This window comes from Aythya ferina (genome assembly GCF_964211825.1).
Source record: "Aythya ferina genome assembly, chromosome: 3".
In the NCBI taxonomy this organism is placed as follows: Eukaryota; Metazoa; Chordata; class Aves; order Anseriformes; family Anatidae; genus Aythya; species Aythya ferina.
This window is the reverse complement of record NC_140298.1, coordinates 52,662,031-52,677,909: the sequence shown is the minus strand read 5'-3', so window position 1 is coordinate 52,677,909 and position 15,879 is coordinate 52,662,031. Positions and strand designations below refer to the sequence as shown.

Here is a 15,879-nt window from a genome sequence, read left to right as displayed (position 1 = left end):
CTTCATATCAAAAATTCAACAAAGTTTCATTTTGGAAAGATCAGCATCACAATTCACCATGACCTAGAACTGGGGACTGACCTTCCAAGGTCAGAGTGACTAGATGAACATGCATTCTTAGAAGCTGTGTAGAAAATATAGGCTATCTCAAATCCAGAAATGGTTCATTCTCTCTGAAAACTTCTGTGCCTACAAGGAACTCAACAGGGAACTTCTTTTTCTAATGGCTGAAAAATAGGATGATCATAATTGTGGGGTTTTGTTTGTTTGTTGTTGTTTTCTTGTTCAGTTGGTTTTTTGTTTCTTTGTTTTGAGAGTTCACCACCTTGGCCATCACCCTGAACATCCCTAAACACTAGAAGGATCTTCCTAATTTATATTTAGGTTTTCTGAATTACAAAATTAAGTAATCTTTACATTTTTCTCCAAGGTCCAGTAAAGACTCTGATTAACAATAACTAGAACTGATCCCCTTGGCATTTTTTAAGATGTTTAACTCTGCCTCTTTTAATAATTCTTTTGGATTCTTTGGGCCTGCAGTATATTAATACACCTCAAAATCCAATCAATAAAGTGAAAGGCGAGGAAGAGTTTAAATCCTCTCAAGAGATCCCTACAGGTTGAAACATACAGTTCAATCGGGTAAGTAGCCTGATTACAGGATGTTTGTTTGAATTGGTTTTCCAACACAGAATCTATTGCTATAAAAGATGCGATTAAAATAATATGTACACATTTTTTCAAATGTATTTTGAAGTGAAAATGTAGATATATTTGCTTAATATGGGCCTTTTCCCTTTGTAATAATAACAGCAGTTAGTCACTGATACAGTGAAGCATCTGTAACCACTTTGCTTCCATTTTTTCTGGTAAGTCAAAGGTAATTAATGCATCCATAACTACACAGTGGGGAAAAATTAAAAAAATATATAAAAATAAAAAAATTTACTCAAGTGTCAGACTGACTAAAAGTATAACGTCCTTAGGCATTTGCAATATTTTACAAGGTGAGGGACTAGCAAAACACACTGATTTCACACTGACATGCTTCAATTGTATCCAGTCTTCTATGAAAATATCTGAATGTGCTATCTTCACAGAAAATATAAGACTTTTTTCAGATGTGGTGAGAAACTTTCCAACCCATGAAATTTTCCATGAAATCCATGAAAACAGTAAGTTATTCATCTGCAGAGCCATACAGAGAATTCTGCAAGTTTTTATGCTATTCATGCTATCTGTGGTTTAAAAAGATCCATGGCCTTCTGCCATTGCACAATATGAAAGTCAGTAAAGGGAAAAATCTTCAATTGCTACTAGATGAGAAAGAGAAGAATAAGCTTCCTCAAGCACTGGAAGAGGGTGTGAACAGCAGTTTCCACATAAAATAACTGATAAGTCGATTTCTCCATAGAAAGATTGAAATAACCCGGTAGAAATTGCAAATACTGAATACATTTAATTGAGATTTTTGAACACTCTAGACTGATTTGAGGCTAGTAGACTTAATAATTTTCAATAGCAAATAAAAAAATACCTAGAATATAACATGAGAAAAATAGTATTGGTTCCTTTTAAAAGTATATTAAACCCTGGACTAAACATATACGTGTTTGGATCTGCTGATTTGTAGTAATTACCTCTTGCTTTAGATTGGAAGAGAGGTAACGTGGAGTACCATGCTTCTCAACCTGCTCATGACTTTATACAATTCCTATCATTTCTGTTTCATTTTCCTTCTTCTACTGAACTTCACAGACAGATAAGTCAGACTACTTAGTCATTTGTGTCATTAGTCATAAAGTGTCCAGAGGAGGGCTACGAAGATGGTGAAAGGCCTGGAGGGGAAGACGTACGAGGAACGGCTGAGGTCACTGGGCCTGTTCAGCCTGGAGAAGAGGAGGCTGAGGGGAGACCTCATCACAGTCTACAACTTCCTCGTAAGGGGTTGTCAAGAGGCAGGAGACCTTTTCTCCATTAACACTAGTGACAGGACCCGCGGGAACGGGGTTAAGCTGAGGCAGGGGAAATTTAGGCTGGACGTCAGGAGGGGGTTCTTCACAGAGAGGGTGGTTGCACACTGGAACAGGCTCCCCAGGGAAGTGGTCACTGCACCGAGCCTGTCTGAATTTAAGAAGAGATTGGACTGTGAACTTAGGCACATGGTCTGAACTTTTGGGTAGACCTGTGCGGTGTCAAGAGTTGGACTTGATGATCCTTAAGGGTCCCTTCCAACTCAGGATATTCTATGATTCTATGATTCTATGATTTGTATCAAAACTTATCTGTGTCTTTGCCTATGCAACTCCACTGGATACCCCTCCTGTTTTTTTCAATATCCCTGTTAGATAAGGAAAATCAGAGAAGCATAGTTTCTAAACACAGATTTACACAATGTACTACCAAGGTTCTGTATTATTTTTTTCCCAGTGTAATGATTCCTGGGAGGGGAGCTGCAATATTTTTACTTTTTGAAGTGCTGGTTCCATAGAATTGACTAACGCAACAGTGAGATGGAAAAATCAACTCAGAATGTAGCTTATGATGTTTAGGACTATTCTCTTCCTATATGCATCAGTTTACTTTTGTCTACACAAAGTATAGATCTTGTTTAACACCTTTTGGACATCAAACTAGACCTCCCTTGTACACGTGCTTACCAATTTCTTCAAAGAATATACCTTCCAATATATCTACACCTCATAGCTTCTCCTTACAAAACTCATGGTGACTCTTCACCACTATGTCATGCTTATTCATGCTTCAGCCAATTCAATTCATTTATTTAGACTGTAACCCATCAGTTTCCCAGTAATGGCCATCAGGCTTACTGGGATGAAGTTCCACTAACCTATTTAAAAACTCAGCACTGCTGGTACCCATTTTGCTGGTACTGTTGAAAAGTCATCCACTTCAGGTAGAAATTCAGCTATTTCTATCATGAGGGTTTTTTTTAGATTTTTTTTTTTCAAACTTTTAAGTAATGTCTGATCAGTGTGATATTTCAATGCTTTAAAAATATAATACATTATGACTTTTTCTTACTCCTGAAGAAACATTACATTTTCCTCAAAATTATAAACAGCTTATTGTCGGGCCTGACAAATTTCAGCCCTGGTCTAATGACATTTTTAAGGTCTAGTTTCTTGGGAAACCTCCAGACAGGAAACATCTGTTTCATCCCATTGAAAACCTAACCCTTTACTTCTGGATTTGCCTCATACAAGATACTAATTTTCAAAAATAGTATATAAAAGATTTGCATTTATCCTGGATTTTTTTTTTTTTTTGTATCAAATGCTATACATTAATTGCAATCTCTGTGAGTGTGCTATTGTATTTCCTTATTGGGTTTATTTTTATAATCTATACTTATTGTCAGTTGAGCTTTTATAATAGCATCAGTTGTACACTGTAAAAATGTACTATGTGACTGGCACACTGCTAAATGTCCTGATTTTGAATCAAGACTCAAGTGTTTAGGTACTGCATTAACTGAAGAAGAAAGGATGCATTATCCCACAGAATACCCTATCTAATTACAAGGCAGAGTGGGAATAGAAAGGGATAATGTGATGATACTCATCCATACAGAATACAATTGTCTAAACATACTGGCAGCTTAATTGTTGTGTAATTATTTTTACAGGCAAAGCAAAATTTTAAGAAGGAACTTAAAGTGGGTAAAAAAGGGTTGCTTTATGGATATTTTCAAGGAGTCTTCCAAATGTGAATAGATACATAGGAAAATTATAGAGGTATTTATTTGAAAATGTAACAAGTAGTGTCACAGAATGGGAAAAGACCCAATAAAACCCAAATAGGAGGAGCAAACTGGAAGAACAGAAATTAGATTTGCTCAAATAAAGGCAAAACAGGAATGGTATTTTTATAGCATTTCAGACAGATATGAACAATGCAAGACTGTATTTATCTAGCCAAAATGGAAAAAGTTGCTGTAGTAAAACTTGAAGTGACCTGAGCTTTACATACAGATGTACACAAACGACAGTCTATCGGACAGAAGGAATCTATCAGATACAAGATAAGCCTGAAAGTAAAAAATGGAACAGATGAAGAAATCAGAGAGGCTGCCTGGCACTGAATGATCAGACAGGCAGAGACAAAATATTATAAAGCTCTATATTAATGATATTGAACTTGCATTAAGTCCACAAAGACATTGGTTATAGACAGACCAAGTCTTTAGTATCTGCAGTTGGTGACTCTGGATTATAGCCAATAGTTAAATTTACATTTGCACATGCTTTTAACTGCACAGATCAGGTAACAGGGTAAGTGATGGGAATTCATGACAGAAAGCTGTGGATGAAAATACTGAACATAAGTATCCTGTATAGAATATGCAGAAAGTAGCCCAGATGAAAGAAAATGTTACTACTGTATGCATCTTTCCCATTATTTTAGCCATTCAATCATAATTTCATTATTTACATCTATAACAATGATGCATCAAACTTTTTTTTTTTTTTTTTTTTTTTTTCACTCTTCTTGTGATATATGCTGAAATAGGAAGGAAAGTGGAAGGACTCCACTGGCTTAGTCTTTGAAACAGTCTCTGTTCAGCCCTCTCAAATCTGGCAAATAATATGACTCTGCTCTGTAACACTCTCAAATGGAAACATGCTTAAATCAAATTAACACATAAATTAGTGTTAGCACTAATTAATTATTACATCAATGGTTAGTAAACTAATTAGCATATCAGTGCTCTCCAGAGTCAATTAATTTATTATTTCAGTTTTGGCAAATATCCCTAACAAGTAGAGGGAAGAAAGTATATGGAAACACATTTCTTATTATTTGAAAATGATAACATCTCATAGATTTAGACTTTTAGAAACAGTCCTGTTTAAAGGTCAGAAAACAAGGAGTCTGCTTTGGTTATGAAGTAAATTAATTTTTCACCTCTAAAGCAATATGTGTTTCCACTTACATGCAATTGTTTCTTTTAATCCATCAGAGACTTGGTTTAAACTGCATGAATCAACTGTTCAGACTTTTTTTATTGTTCATAGTATGGGAATTTTTGGTCAAGAAAGACCAAAGTTTCCTAAGCTCTTTTTCTTAGCTAACAGGAGCAAAAATGGTACTCCGGCTCTGTTCTTCAGTTTTAAGTTTTTTCACACAGCCTACATTACAAAATGTGAAACAGACTAGTTAGTTTTTGGAGGCTAAATTGCAATTTACAGTATTTTTCAATAGCATACTATATTTGCTTTCCTACAGTAGAACTTTTTCCTTTTTATGAGCACTGAGAAATTATTTTAAAACTGATGTGTTTCTCTATTTTTTTTGCCTAGTCTAAGAAGAGTATATTTACATTTAAGCAAGTAGATACATTCTGCACAAAAAAAAATGTTTTCTATGATTTTTTGCACATCTTTTGAGTACATTAAAGGAGGCTGTAGAGAGGTGGGGGTTGGTCTATTCTCCCACGTGCCTGTTGACAGGACAAGGGGGAACGGGCTAAAGTTGCACCAGGGGTGTTTTAGGTTGGATATTAGGAAGAGCTTCTTTACTGAGAGGGTTGTGGAGCATTGGAATGGGCTGCCCAGGGAAGTGGTGGAGTCACCATCCCTGGAGGTTTTTAAAAGATGTTCAAATGTTGAACTTAGCGATATGGTTTAGTGGAGGACTTGTTAGTGTTAGGTCAGAGATTTTGAAACCCTTACAAGAGATAAAATTTTTCTGCTAGCAAGAGTTATGATTCAGTCACCTAACTAATGGTTGCAGTTGCTGAAGGAACTGCCTTTGACTCTTTGCTGCAATGCCTCTGCAGCTAAGTAATGAGATCAGTAACATTGCCAGATCTTAGCTGCTTCACATTATAGTCTAGCTCTGCACTATGTGACCAATGTCCATGCATAAGGTCTCTGCTGCCAACTGTGCTATGTGGGTGTCTTCAACATCAAAAAAGAGTACTACCAATAGTTAGGATATCTCCATCTTAACCAACTGTTCCTGGGTTTGCCACAGTCATATGTCAAATCCCCTGCTCACTATTTATTCTGCTTCAATGCACTTTCTCAAGGTTAAATATTTCCATGACTGGAAAAAGAAAAAAAAAAAAAAAAAAAGAGAGAGAGAGAAAGAGAGAGAGAGAGAGTTTGCACTAAAATTGCTAGAATTCCTGTTTTGATTTTGTGAAGACTGACAGCTGAAATCCAGAATATTGTTGTATGGCAGAGAAGCATATTTTTCTCTTTCACATAGAAACAACTACAGCATCTCAGCAAGACTATCTAAAAAGGCTTAGAGAAGCAAACAGGTGTGCATTTTCCAAATTTGACTCCAGTATTCAGAAGAAAAATAAAAATCTCAGTGTAAATAAATAAGATTTCAACTTAGACCCATCAGGATTTTCTTACAAAATTATGGCTGGCTGCCTGAATAAACCAATTTTAGCTAAGACTGGCTAGGAGGATTCTAGGTAAGCAGAAATAATTATCTGGTTTAAAGGGATTAGTGTTCCAGATTTATTTTTAATTTAATTTAGCTTTGCAACAAACTGTACAAATTATAACAGGAGTTTTCGTCTGCTTTTGAAATAAAGTACTTCCAGCAGCAGGTGACTTTCAGATGTTTTCTCTGTCTAGCAAATTACCAACATCATTCAACAGATTAATTCTAGATATTTTAGAGTTTCTTTTCCAGTCCCACCAATGAAAATCCTGCTTAATTTATGACGAAATTGTAGTATCAGCAAGATGTCTACAAACTAGAAATTAATCTGATTGCAGTAGAAACAAATCAAATAATTAACAGCAATACTCAGACTGACCTGTCCAGTAATAGATTAGGTGCAAATAAAAGCTTTCCTGGGTGTTCCATGGAGCGCCAGACTAAGCCAATCATCAGTATCTCTAACCAGGCACATTCCAGTAGATGGACCTGATCATGGAGTGTTAAATCCACAAATCCTGAAAGAGTAAATAGGAGACAATAAAAACATTCTTGTTTTGTAAGTGGAACAAAATTTTTCAGAGAACCAGGTTAAAAAGTGCATTGGAGCTGGATAACCAAGAAAAAAAGCAATAAAAAAAGCAAATAAAAAATTGTCCTTTTTCAATTTTCTGATTGAGATTTGTGTATTTTCAGGTTCACTATGTCTTTATCCTATAAAACATTCAACACTTTCTAGCAGTGTAAGAGCCAGGTTAACATAGTACTGTGTCTGGCTGGGATGGAATTCACTTTCCCTACAGCAGCCCATACATTGCTGTGCTCTGCACTTGTAGCTAGAACAGCACTGGTATCACACCAGTGTTGTGCCTATTACTGAGCATTACTGGCACAGCATCAGGACTCCCTCCAACTCCCCCAGAGCCAGCAGGCTGGGGGTGGACAAGAGGGGAGGAAAGAATATCACCAGGGCAACTGACCTAAACCAACCAAAGGGATATTCCATACCATACAATGTCACAATCAGCAATAAAATATGGAAAAAGGAAGAAGAGAGTGGGCTCTCATTGTGAAAACGTCTGTCCTCCTGAACAACAGCTATGTGCGTTGAAGCTCTGCCTCAAGGATGTGGTCAAAAATCGCTCGTTTGTGGGAAGTAGAGAGTAATTTCTTTCCTCTGCACTTCCATACGGCCTTTGCTTGCTGGTGTTTTTTGTTTTTTTTTTTAGTTATATAAGCTTGCTAAGAAGGAAATGTGTAGAAGTTCCCTCAAACAGAATAATTTTCAGAACAGTTAGCAGTATAAATGTTTTGATGGACACTTCTGAGAGCTAATCAGTCCATTCATAAACAATCATTAAACAAAAAAAAAAAAAGAAAAAAGAAAAAAAAGAAAGAAAGAAAAAAGAAAAAGAAACAGAAATAAACAGCTTTGACGTTTCTGAAATAAAACTCATCTATCAATCACTAGGAGTGGGTTTAGACCAAAGTAGCATTACCTGCTGTTTTTATGAAGGTGGTAAGTATTTAAAAAAAAAAAAAAAATGTCCTTTTTTTCTTGTATTTTTCCATTTATTTCGAAATGTAAAGATGAGTTTCAGACTTCACAGTGATGGAATTGCAGTTGCCTGAGTCACCAAACAGCCTGAATCAATAGAGCTAAAACTTAAAATAGTAAGATTATTAACTACTAAGCATTGATTATAGCACTTAAGAATGAAACTGGCAGAAGGAAATTGTTGTCTATATATGGAGAACAAACAATAAACACTATATTTCCTATTAAGTATTGCCTTAATACAACAGCACACCATATAATATTTTTATCTGTGAATTAAAAGAACCACAGCAATGCATGGGCCCAAGTCCCCGTGTGGTATTTGAAGTTTGTAGCCAGTTCATATCTCCTTTCTCACTTCACTTCGCTCTCCACACTGTCTTGGTCTTATTTTTACTACAACTTTTTAAGCCTTTTTAAGCACTAGGTTTTTATTAGTTATTTAAGCACTAGGTTTTTATTAGTTCTAATTTTCCCTAGCCCTGCATACAAAATTTCAGATTGCACTGAGGTTATGTGATCTGCATAAAAACTAAAGAGAAAAAGTAAAAAATAAATTACGTCAGGAGTTTTGCTAGTCTGCTTTGAGAAAAAGAAGAATACAGCAATACAATGTTAAAATAATTTAAAGTAGCTAAATATGAATATTTTGCATTAAAAAGTCCTAAAAGACCACAACATTCTTGCTACCTGGAATATTAACTTCGATTTCAATTAAGTTTCATCAGAAAACTAGGATGAAAAATAACACTGATGATGTGTCTGTATTTTAAAGTCTTAAATGATCTGTCAGTCTTACAGTTTTGGGTACTATAATAAAACAGGTAACACAAGCCTTGATTATTGAAGGTTTAAAAGTCTGTAATATAATAATGCACAAGAATTCATAGAAACATGATCAAATTAACTTGTTGGCTTTTTAGATGATATACATTTAGTTTATAAAAATAACAGTTTTTATGAAACATACTTTTACAAAACATTCAATTTCATGAAAATATGCAACAGATAAACTGAATTCAAGTATTTTAAGTGACACATCTCAGTATGCAATGGTAAAAGAATAATGAATTGAATTGAAGTGATGTGTTTCTAGAGGAACCCCATACAGCTTACTTCTTTATCTTGAGCATTTTTTTAACGATGACATGGGAAAAAGCAGAAATCATAATTAAGTTGATATGAAGGCACGTGGAAAATAATATAACAAACAGGTTAATAATGTAAGCTATCTAGCTCACTTACTAGCTTCATCATAAAATAAGATATAAACAAAAAGTATAAAGAGAGAAATTTAAAACCAAGAACATTAGGGATATAGACAAGATGTTTGAGCTTACAGTGGGAAACTGCATCTATAAAACCAATAAATTTTATAAAAACCCAGGCAAACTCAAAAAGAGTTAGGAAGTTAAATTACCTCCATGCTACGTGAATCTGGTAGCCATTCGTGAAGGAGGATGAGAAGTTGGACAGAATAAAGGTCAAAACGATGAAAGCATTGAAAAACATGCCCTCTAGTGAGGAAAAACAGGAATTTAGTTACTCTTTAAGCCAAATAGGTTAAAGAGTTAAAAGACTGCAAAGTGTAAATACCTAAAGAAAAGGAAAATGACATTACAAATGGTAATGGTATAACACACAGAAGCCCACAGTGGAACTTAAACCTGCTCCACGTCCGACTAAAAACAAGAAGCCATTGTTAACAAAAGTAATTATCTGAGCAACATACTAAGGTTCCATGAATTTTCTGTCATTTGAAATGTTAATCAAGATTTAATTATTATTTTTAAGAAATATTCTTGTTCAAGCAAGTTAATTCAGAGTAATGTTACGGGAGGTTAAATTAAATGAATAAATCTTTAGTCACTTCATCATTCAGAGCAAGCTGCACTTTAATTTTACTAAAATTATGTGTCGATGTGCACTGAATTCCCAAATATCAGTGTTCTTTTAGTGGTGGCAAGTTTTGAAAGAAAAAAGTATTTCTGAATTCCAAATGTTCAGTTATTGTTCCTTAAGAAAAGAGAAGGACCTTGACTTCACTGTTGATAAACTAATTGCAGCTTATTCCATATAACCTACATCTGATTCCATCTACCAGAATGACCAATTGAATGATCTTATGACACATATCAATATGTGTCCAAAAATCTAAAGATCTAGACTGCCATTAAGCTCTTCACACATCATGTCTGTCAGAAGCAAAACACAGATTAAAAGCCATGTCTGGAACGTCCCTGTTTCATACGCAGATAAATTAATGGTATTTTTGAGTGATTGCCAACAGAACACAATAATTGTTCCATGAACTTGTGTATAAATATGGAAATATGAACTTCTGAAAAGCCAGAAAGGTGTTCTGAGCACTCAGCTAAGAGTAGGTGGCAATTAAATTGGTTATGTGCAAAAACAAAAACAGCAATGTTCAAACTAAACTGATTATACTTGCTAATTTAAAGCAACAGTGTCAGTGATAATATGATACAAATCTCTCTCTTCTAGACGGTACTGGAAGAGGCAGCAGATCCATGAAAGTGGGAATTTTGGTCATTGTCCAAAGGGACAGATTACCATGAAAGAACACAATGACTGCTAGAAGGAGAATTAGGTTTAAAAAGAGAGAGAGAGCACAACAACAACAAAAATACATCTACTCTTGAAAACAGAGAAGAGGTTTGCAGTAGGGAGCAACATAAAGCTCAGATGGTTTTCATTTATTGCTACTGTAACATGTATTGTGAACCCTGCAGTCCTCTGGATCAAATACCAACAATATATATATGTCATATTTTACCAGTCCAATATTTTGAAACCAATAAATTCATGATTAGTCTTAATTATTTTTGAAATAGTAAGTAGCATCCAATTTTGTCAGAATTTCCCTAATAATTAACATTCTCAGAGACCCAATGATTGCAGATTTACCCCTACAACAATAAATCCTCCACTAGGTACTTATTAATATTTGGGGATCTTTAAATTATTGGCATTTCACAGCTTCTGCTATGACTCAAGAAACAATTATACAGTGTCCAGACTATTCCTCTTCCCACAACAAATGATAAAGCAATCTTCTTTTTTAATCTGATCTATCTGTAATCCTACTTACATGTTTATACCATATGTTTTAACTACCATGAGTACCTAAAATATAAATCTCAAGCAATTTTTGCAAGACTATAAACAAAATTGTGCTAATGACTCAGCCTCCAAGTGTTCTGAAAGAAAGTAAAACAAAAGCAGTAAAAAGCTTTAAAAGAAATACCAAAGGTCCATCTAGCAAAGTATCCAATTTACAACAGCAATTGATACCAGATGCAGAACATACAGCAGGAAAAACATAAAGTCATGCTTCTAGAGATGCTTTCTCAGGCTCTCGTGGTATGTGACTCAGGGACTTCCTGAGCCAGAGATCGTCTTTTTGTACTTAACGTCCCTCAACTGTTTTTTCCTCTAGTTTGTTGAGTTGCTTTTTGAACCTATGTAGACTTTTAATCCACTTCAGATTTTTTATATACTCTGACAGTAATACTCTTTGGTAAAAAGTTTCACACCCTAGGTTAACACTGTGAAAATAATAATATATTCAAAAATAAAAATAAAAATCACTAACTTTGATTTGATACATCTAGTTATTTTAATGAAATATACCATCATTCCCTCATTATCTCACTGCCAATCTTCCCTTTTTCAAAGAGTTTGTGCATATTCAAGCCATTCCTCACATTAAAATTATCCTAATTCATCACTGTCCTCTGAGCGTTTTCCAGTTCAACTATGTTCTTTTGGAGACAGTGAGACTAGGACTGCACAGTTTTTCACTGGCTCTTTTCTTTATCACCCTAGCCAACTTAATATTACCTGTAATTTTTAACACTGCTATTCATCCTTTTATTCCAGATAAATTATAAATATGCTGAACCTCTTGGACTGCAAAGGTTATGTCATTTCTAAATGTCCTGCCCTCTTGTATGGGAGGTCTTTACCTTGATAGTAAAGAGAATTTTTAGAATCTCTTCTACAGTAAAAAAATACAAAATGCTATTCTTTACAAAAATGTCCTGAGAAGGCAGAACATTCTTACACCACATCATATATCTGCATATATAAACTGTTCTCTTCTTTTATCTTATTGCAGTGTTTTGAAAAGTAGTAACTACAGGAGAAAGATGTTATTTTCATCTTAACACAGTATTTCAGCTATGCAACAGGCATGTAATAGGGCACATTTGGAAGAAACACAAATTAGGTTGGCAAAGACAGCAGGAAAGTAGTGGTGAGTGCTTCTACCTGAGAGATAGCAACCACTCCATAAAACAGCCAAATTAAGATATGGTTTATATGAACAAAATATCTATGTAGATAAAATAAACTGAAAAAATAATCTCTACAGCAAATTCTTTCGAGAAACAGACAGAAAAAAGCAAAACAGCACCTGTTTCTCTTAACCTAATGGGCATTAAAGGATCAATAGCTCTGTCATGATCATTTGATCAAGATGAGAAATTTGTGCTTGCTGTAGGGCCAGTGGGTCAGCGCCAAGACTTTCCAAGCCGAGAGTCAAGCAGAGACCATATCTCTGCATTTTTCTAGCACATAAAATGACATTTTGGTCTGAACTTGCACGGATCGCTCAGATTCTTCAACCTTTAAGGCAGAGCCAGGCAATCTCTTAGTCCAGCTGAGAAGTTTTCACCCTGACTATAGCCTTGCCCATACACAACAACAGGGCAAACGAGAGTTCAAGGAGAAGTGAATCAGAGAATCATAAACACTATTTTCCATGAGTCTCAGTATTCACAGGGCTATTCCTGTAATATTCACAGGGCTTATTTCTACCTCATTACACAGATCTTCAGACCAAAATTATAACCAATTTTTACTAAGTTCTCCCTCCTTAGGGAATTTAATGGATGGCATGGTCATATAGTCTTGTTTACACAATTCCAGTGTTTTAAATCAAGCTGTGTTTTGAAGAGTGAAGATCAAAAAGTTCTAAAATTCAACATTTTGAATACAAATGTTTTGGTAACAAAATAAATAGTATGATTGATACGTTTTTCTAAAGGGACATTACTTTTTTTTCTACAAATGGGATCAGGAAAAAATAGTTGTAATTTGCTAAGTTCCTGAGAGAAAAGTTTGAAAGGCAAACACCAAGCAAATGGCACACTTTGTCAACTCTTTCAGAATTCTGTACTTTCACTGCCTGTATAATTATAATATATTATAATACCTTATAAATTTTTAAACTTATAAACTTATAAATTGTCTCCTCTAAACCTAAGAAGTCTATCAGAAATGAAGAGATGAGATCAGAGAGAAGACCATTTGCTGTTAATTCCTTTTAAAAAAATTTACATTTGCCATTTTAAACTCTAACAGCTCTAAACCCCTTTCTGTATTATAACAATTACAATTTACAGCCATAAACATAACCTGAATTAGGGATGTTGCAGGGGTCAGTTTTTTCACTTTTATTTCAGATCCCATTTCTAGAAGCTGGTCAATCTGCTTCTACCTAAAGGCTTCACCATGGCAATTCAAAAATGCATTTCTCAGTTGAAGGAGAACCATTTCAACCATTTTGCAGGAATGTGTAAAGTTCTTATGACTTCAGTCAATAACTTCTCCTTGCACAAAAGTGCATATTTTTTCAGGCCTGCCCAGTCCATATCTTTTCAGGATGAGGAGACTAAAAGGTTCTTGAGGCCATTCCTGGTCCAAATAGCTAATGCCTCATTCAGGACAGGAATCTCTCCTTCCTTCCTCAGATACATACCAGTCCGAACTATTACACAAATGTTCCCTGCATACCCAAGATCTAGTAAATACTGTCCTACATCAAATTTCCTATGCCAAAGCAAGCTAGTGGAGAAGCATACAAGTGGAAGTTGATCTATTCAAAGCCAATACTTTGTACCAAACACAGTCTGGATTTAGGTCCATGAAAACACTTTACTGGTAATAACAGATAATTACCACTGGTCCAACATACACTTTCATCACCTGACATTTGCCTGCCATGTTTTTGGGATATACTGCTATCTTGCCTGAGAAAAATGTCAGAGGTCCACAGGACAACACTAAGATGGCTGGCATTGCTCCTGGGGAGATGCACTCAGTGCTGGCCCAGCTGCAGCATGCAGACACCCAATCCAGGAGCCAGCTCCAAGAATGGAAGTGCTCTTGTGGGTTTTGGGGACAGTGAATTCTCACTGCACAGCAGCCCCAAGTAAATTGCTCTTCAAGGTTTGATTGTCTGGAAAAATCTGTCCCAAGCTGGTGGTCAGGCCATGGCTCCAAAGCTCCAAAGCAAAAGATGGAGATTTCTCCCTCACTAGGATGTCCCTTGCACGGATGCAGTTTGGAGAAAAGACAAGCTGTGTTGAAATGTAGCTCCAGACTGTGGCTGAAATGTAGCACAGAGATACTCAGTGAAGCTAAGTGCTTAAATTTCCCAACTTTCCTTGCATGTGTCACCATGTCTGCCTTGACTAATAAAGTTTTTATTTTGCAACTGTTTCACTTTGATAAATAAGATTATTCCAGAAAGTGCATTAGCACCACCAGTTAACACAAATATGTTAAGGCCTTCCATCAGGGAACACAATAAAAGTAATCAGCACTCACATAGCACTTTACATTTTCAAAGGGCAGTAAAGCCATTAAGTATTATTAAATGTATTTTATAGACAGAACACAGAGAGGTTAAGTGCCTCATCCAGGAGGCGGCAGGATTAGGATGGAGGTGTGGCAGGCTCTTAGCACACTCTCTAATCTTTTCAGCCACAAAATCTTTAGGATAGAGAAGCCTCCTTAAACTCAAGTGCAAGCTTTCTTTCTTGCAAATCAGGAAAAAGAAGAAAACCAGCAACTGAACTTTTCTCAAAGTGATAAAGGAAATAAAACCTTCAGAAATCAGTTGGAGGAAAACTGTTTAGATTGTGAGGCGAAAACCTGGATGCAGTACACTAAAAAAGCATGAATTCTTTCTTAGGTTTTAACATACTCTATGAGCTAGGCAAGGTAACTGCCAATACCAGAACTTCCTAGACCTAAATTTTCTTCCTCATTTATACAAGTAGTTTCATTAAAAACTACTAAGTCATTAAAACTACTAAGTCATTAAAATAATAATAAAACCAACAATAATAATTGTATATGTTTATTGCTGGTGCAGGTTGCCTGGCAGTTTGCTAGAGAAAGCTTATCATGTTGTCTTTACAAAGTAAGGAGCGATACATGCATGTATTTTCTATACAAACACAAATCAATTCAAAAGAGCAACAAAAATTATGTTAATTATTATGTGACAATTTCCTACAGCACTACCATGCTCATTCATTAAAGCATTTTAACTATCAATTATTTATCCCTGGACTGTAATCTGAACATCCAAGACTCAGGCTACCCTTTAACAAAAATAAGATGCTACTTTAGGGCTCCTTTATCACTGAGAGCTGTTCTTTCTTTCAGGGAGTTCAGGATTGCAAATAAAGTGTGCGGGATATTGTCTACATATTGAAAAAGGGAGAACATAAGCTATTCCCAAAGATTTTAAGTGTAGGAACAATCAACTTCATGGGAAGGCTTTTCATTTCAAGGATGGTCTCTGAAACTTTTCCTACACAGTTGAGGTAGGGTGCTATATCAAATGTATTAGCTGCTGACTAAAACATGCAGTATGAAGTAGTAAACTTTTTTTTTTTTTTCCCTCTACAACAGTTAATTCTATCACTCTAAATTTATATTAATATTTAGAACAGTTTTATATTAATATTTAGAACAGTTGCAAGTAGGTTTGTGGATTTTTTTTGTGCACGGTGTTTTTTTTCTTGTTGTTTTGTTTTATTTTATTTTTTTAATTTGTCATACTTTTTAAGAGCTCA

The 15,879-nt window shown here is 35.3% G+C and overlaps 1 protein-coding gene across 5 annotated transcripts in view; it reads right to left on the bottom strand.

The window, feature by feature from the left end:
* ESR1 (estrogen receptor 1) overlaps positions 1 to 15,879 on the bottom strand; it is a 191,390-nt gene that overhangs the window by 23,591 nt on the left and 151,920 nt on the right. For all 5 annotated transcript variants that reach the window (XM_084515516.1, XM_084515515.1, XM_084515518.1 and 2 more), the window contains one exon: positions 6,806 to 6,944. In XM_084515516.1, coding sequence (XP_084371642.1) covers positions 6,806 to 6,944 — 139 coding nt within the window. The remainder of the gene's footprint in view (positions 1 to 6,805; positions 6,945 to 15,879) is intronic.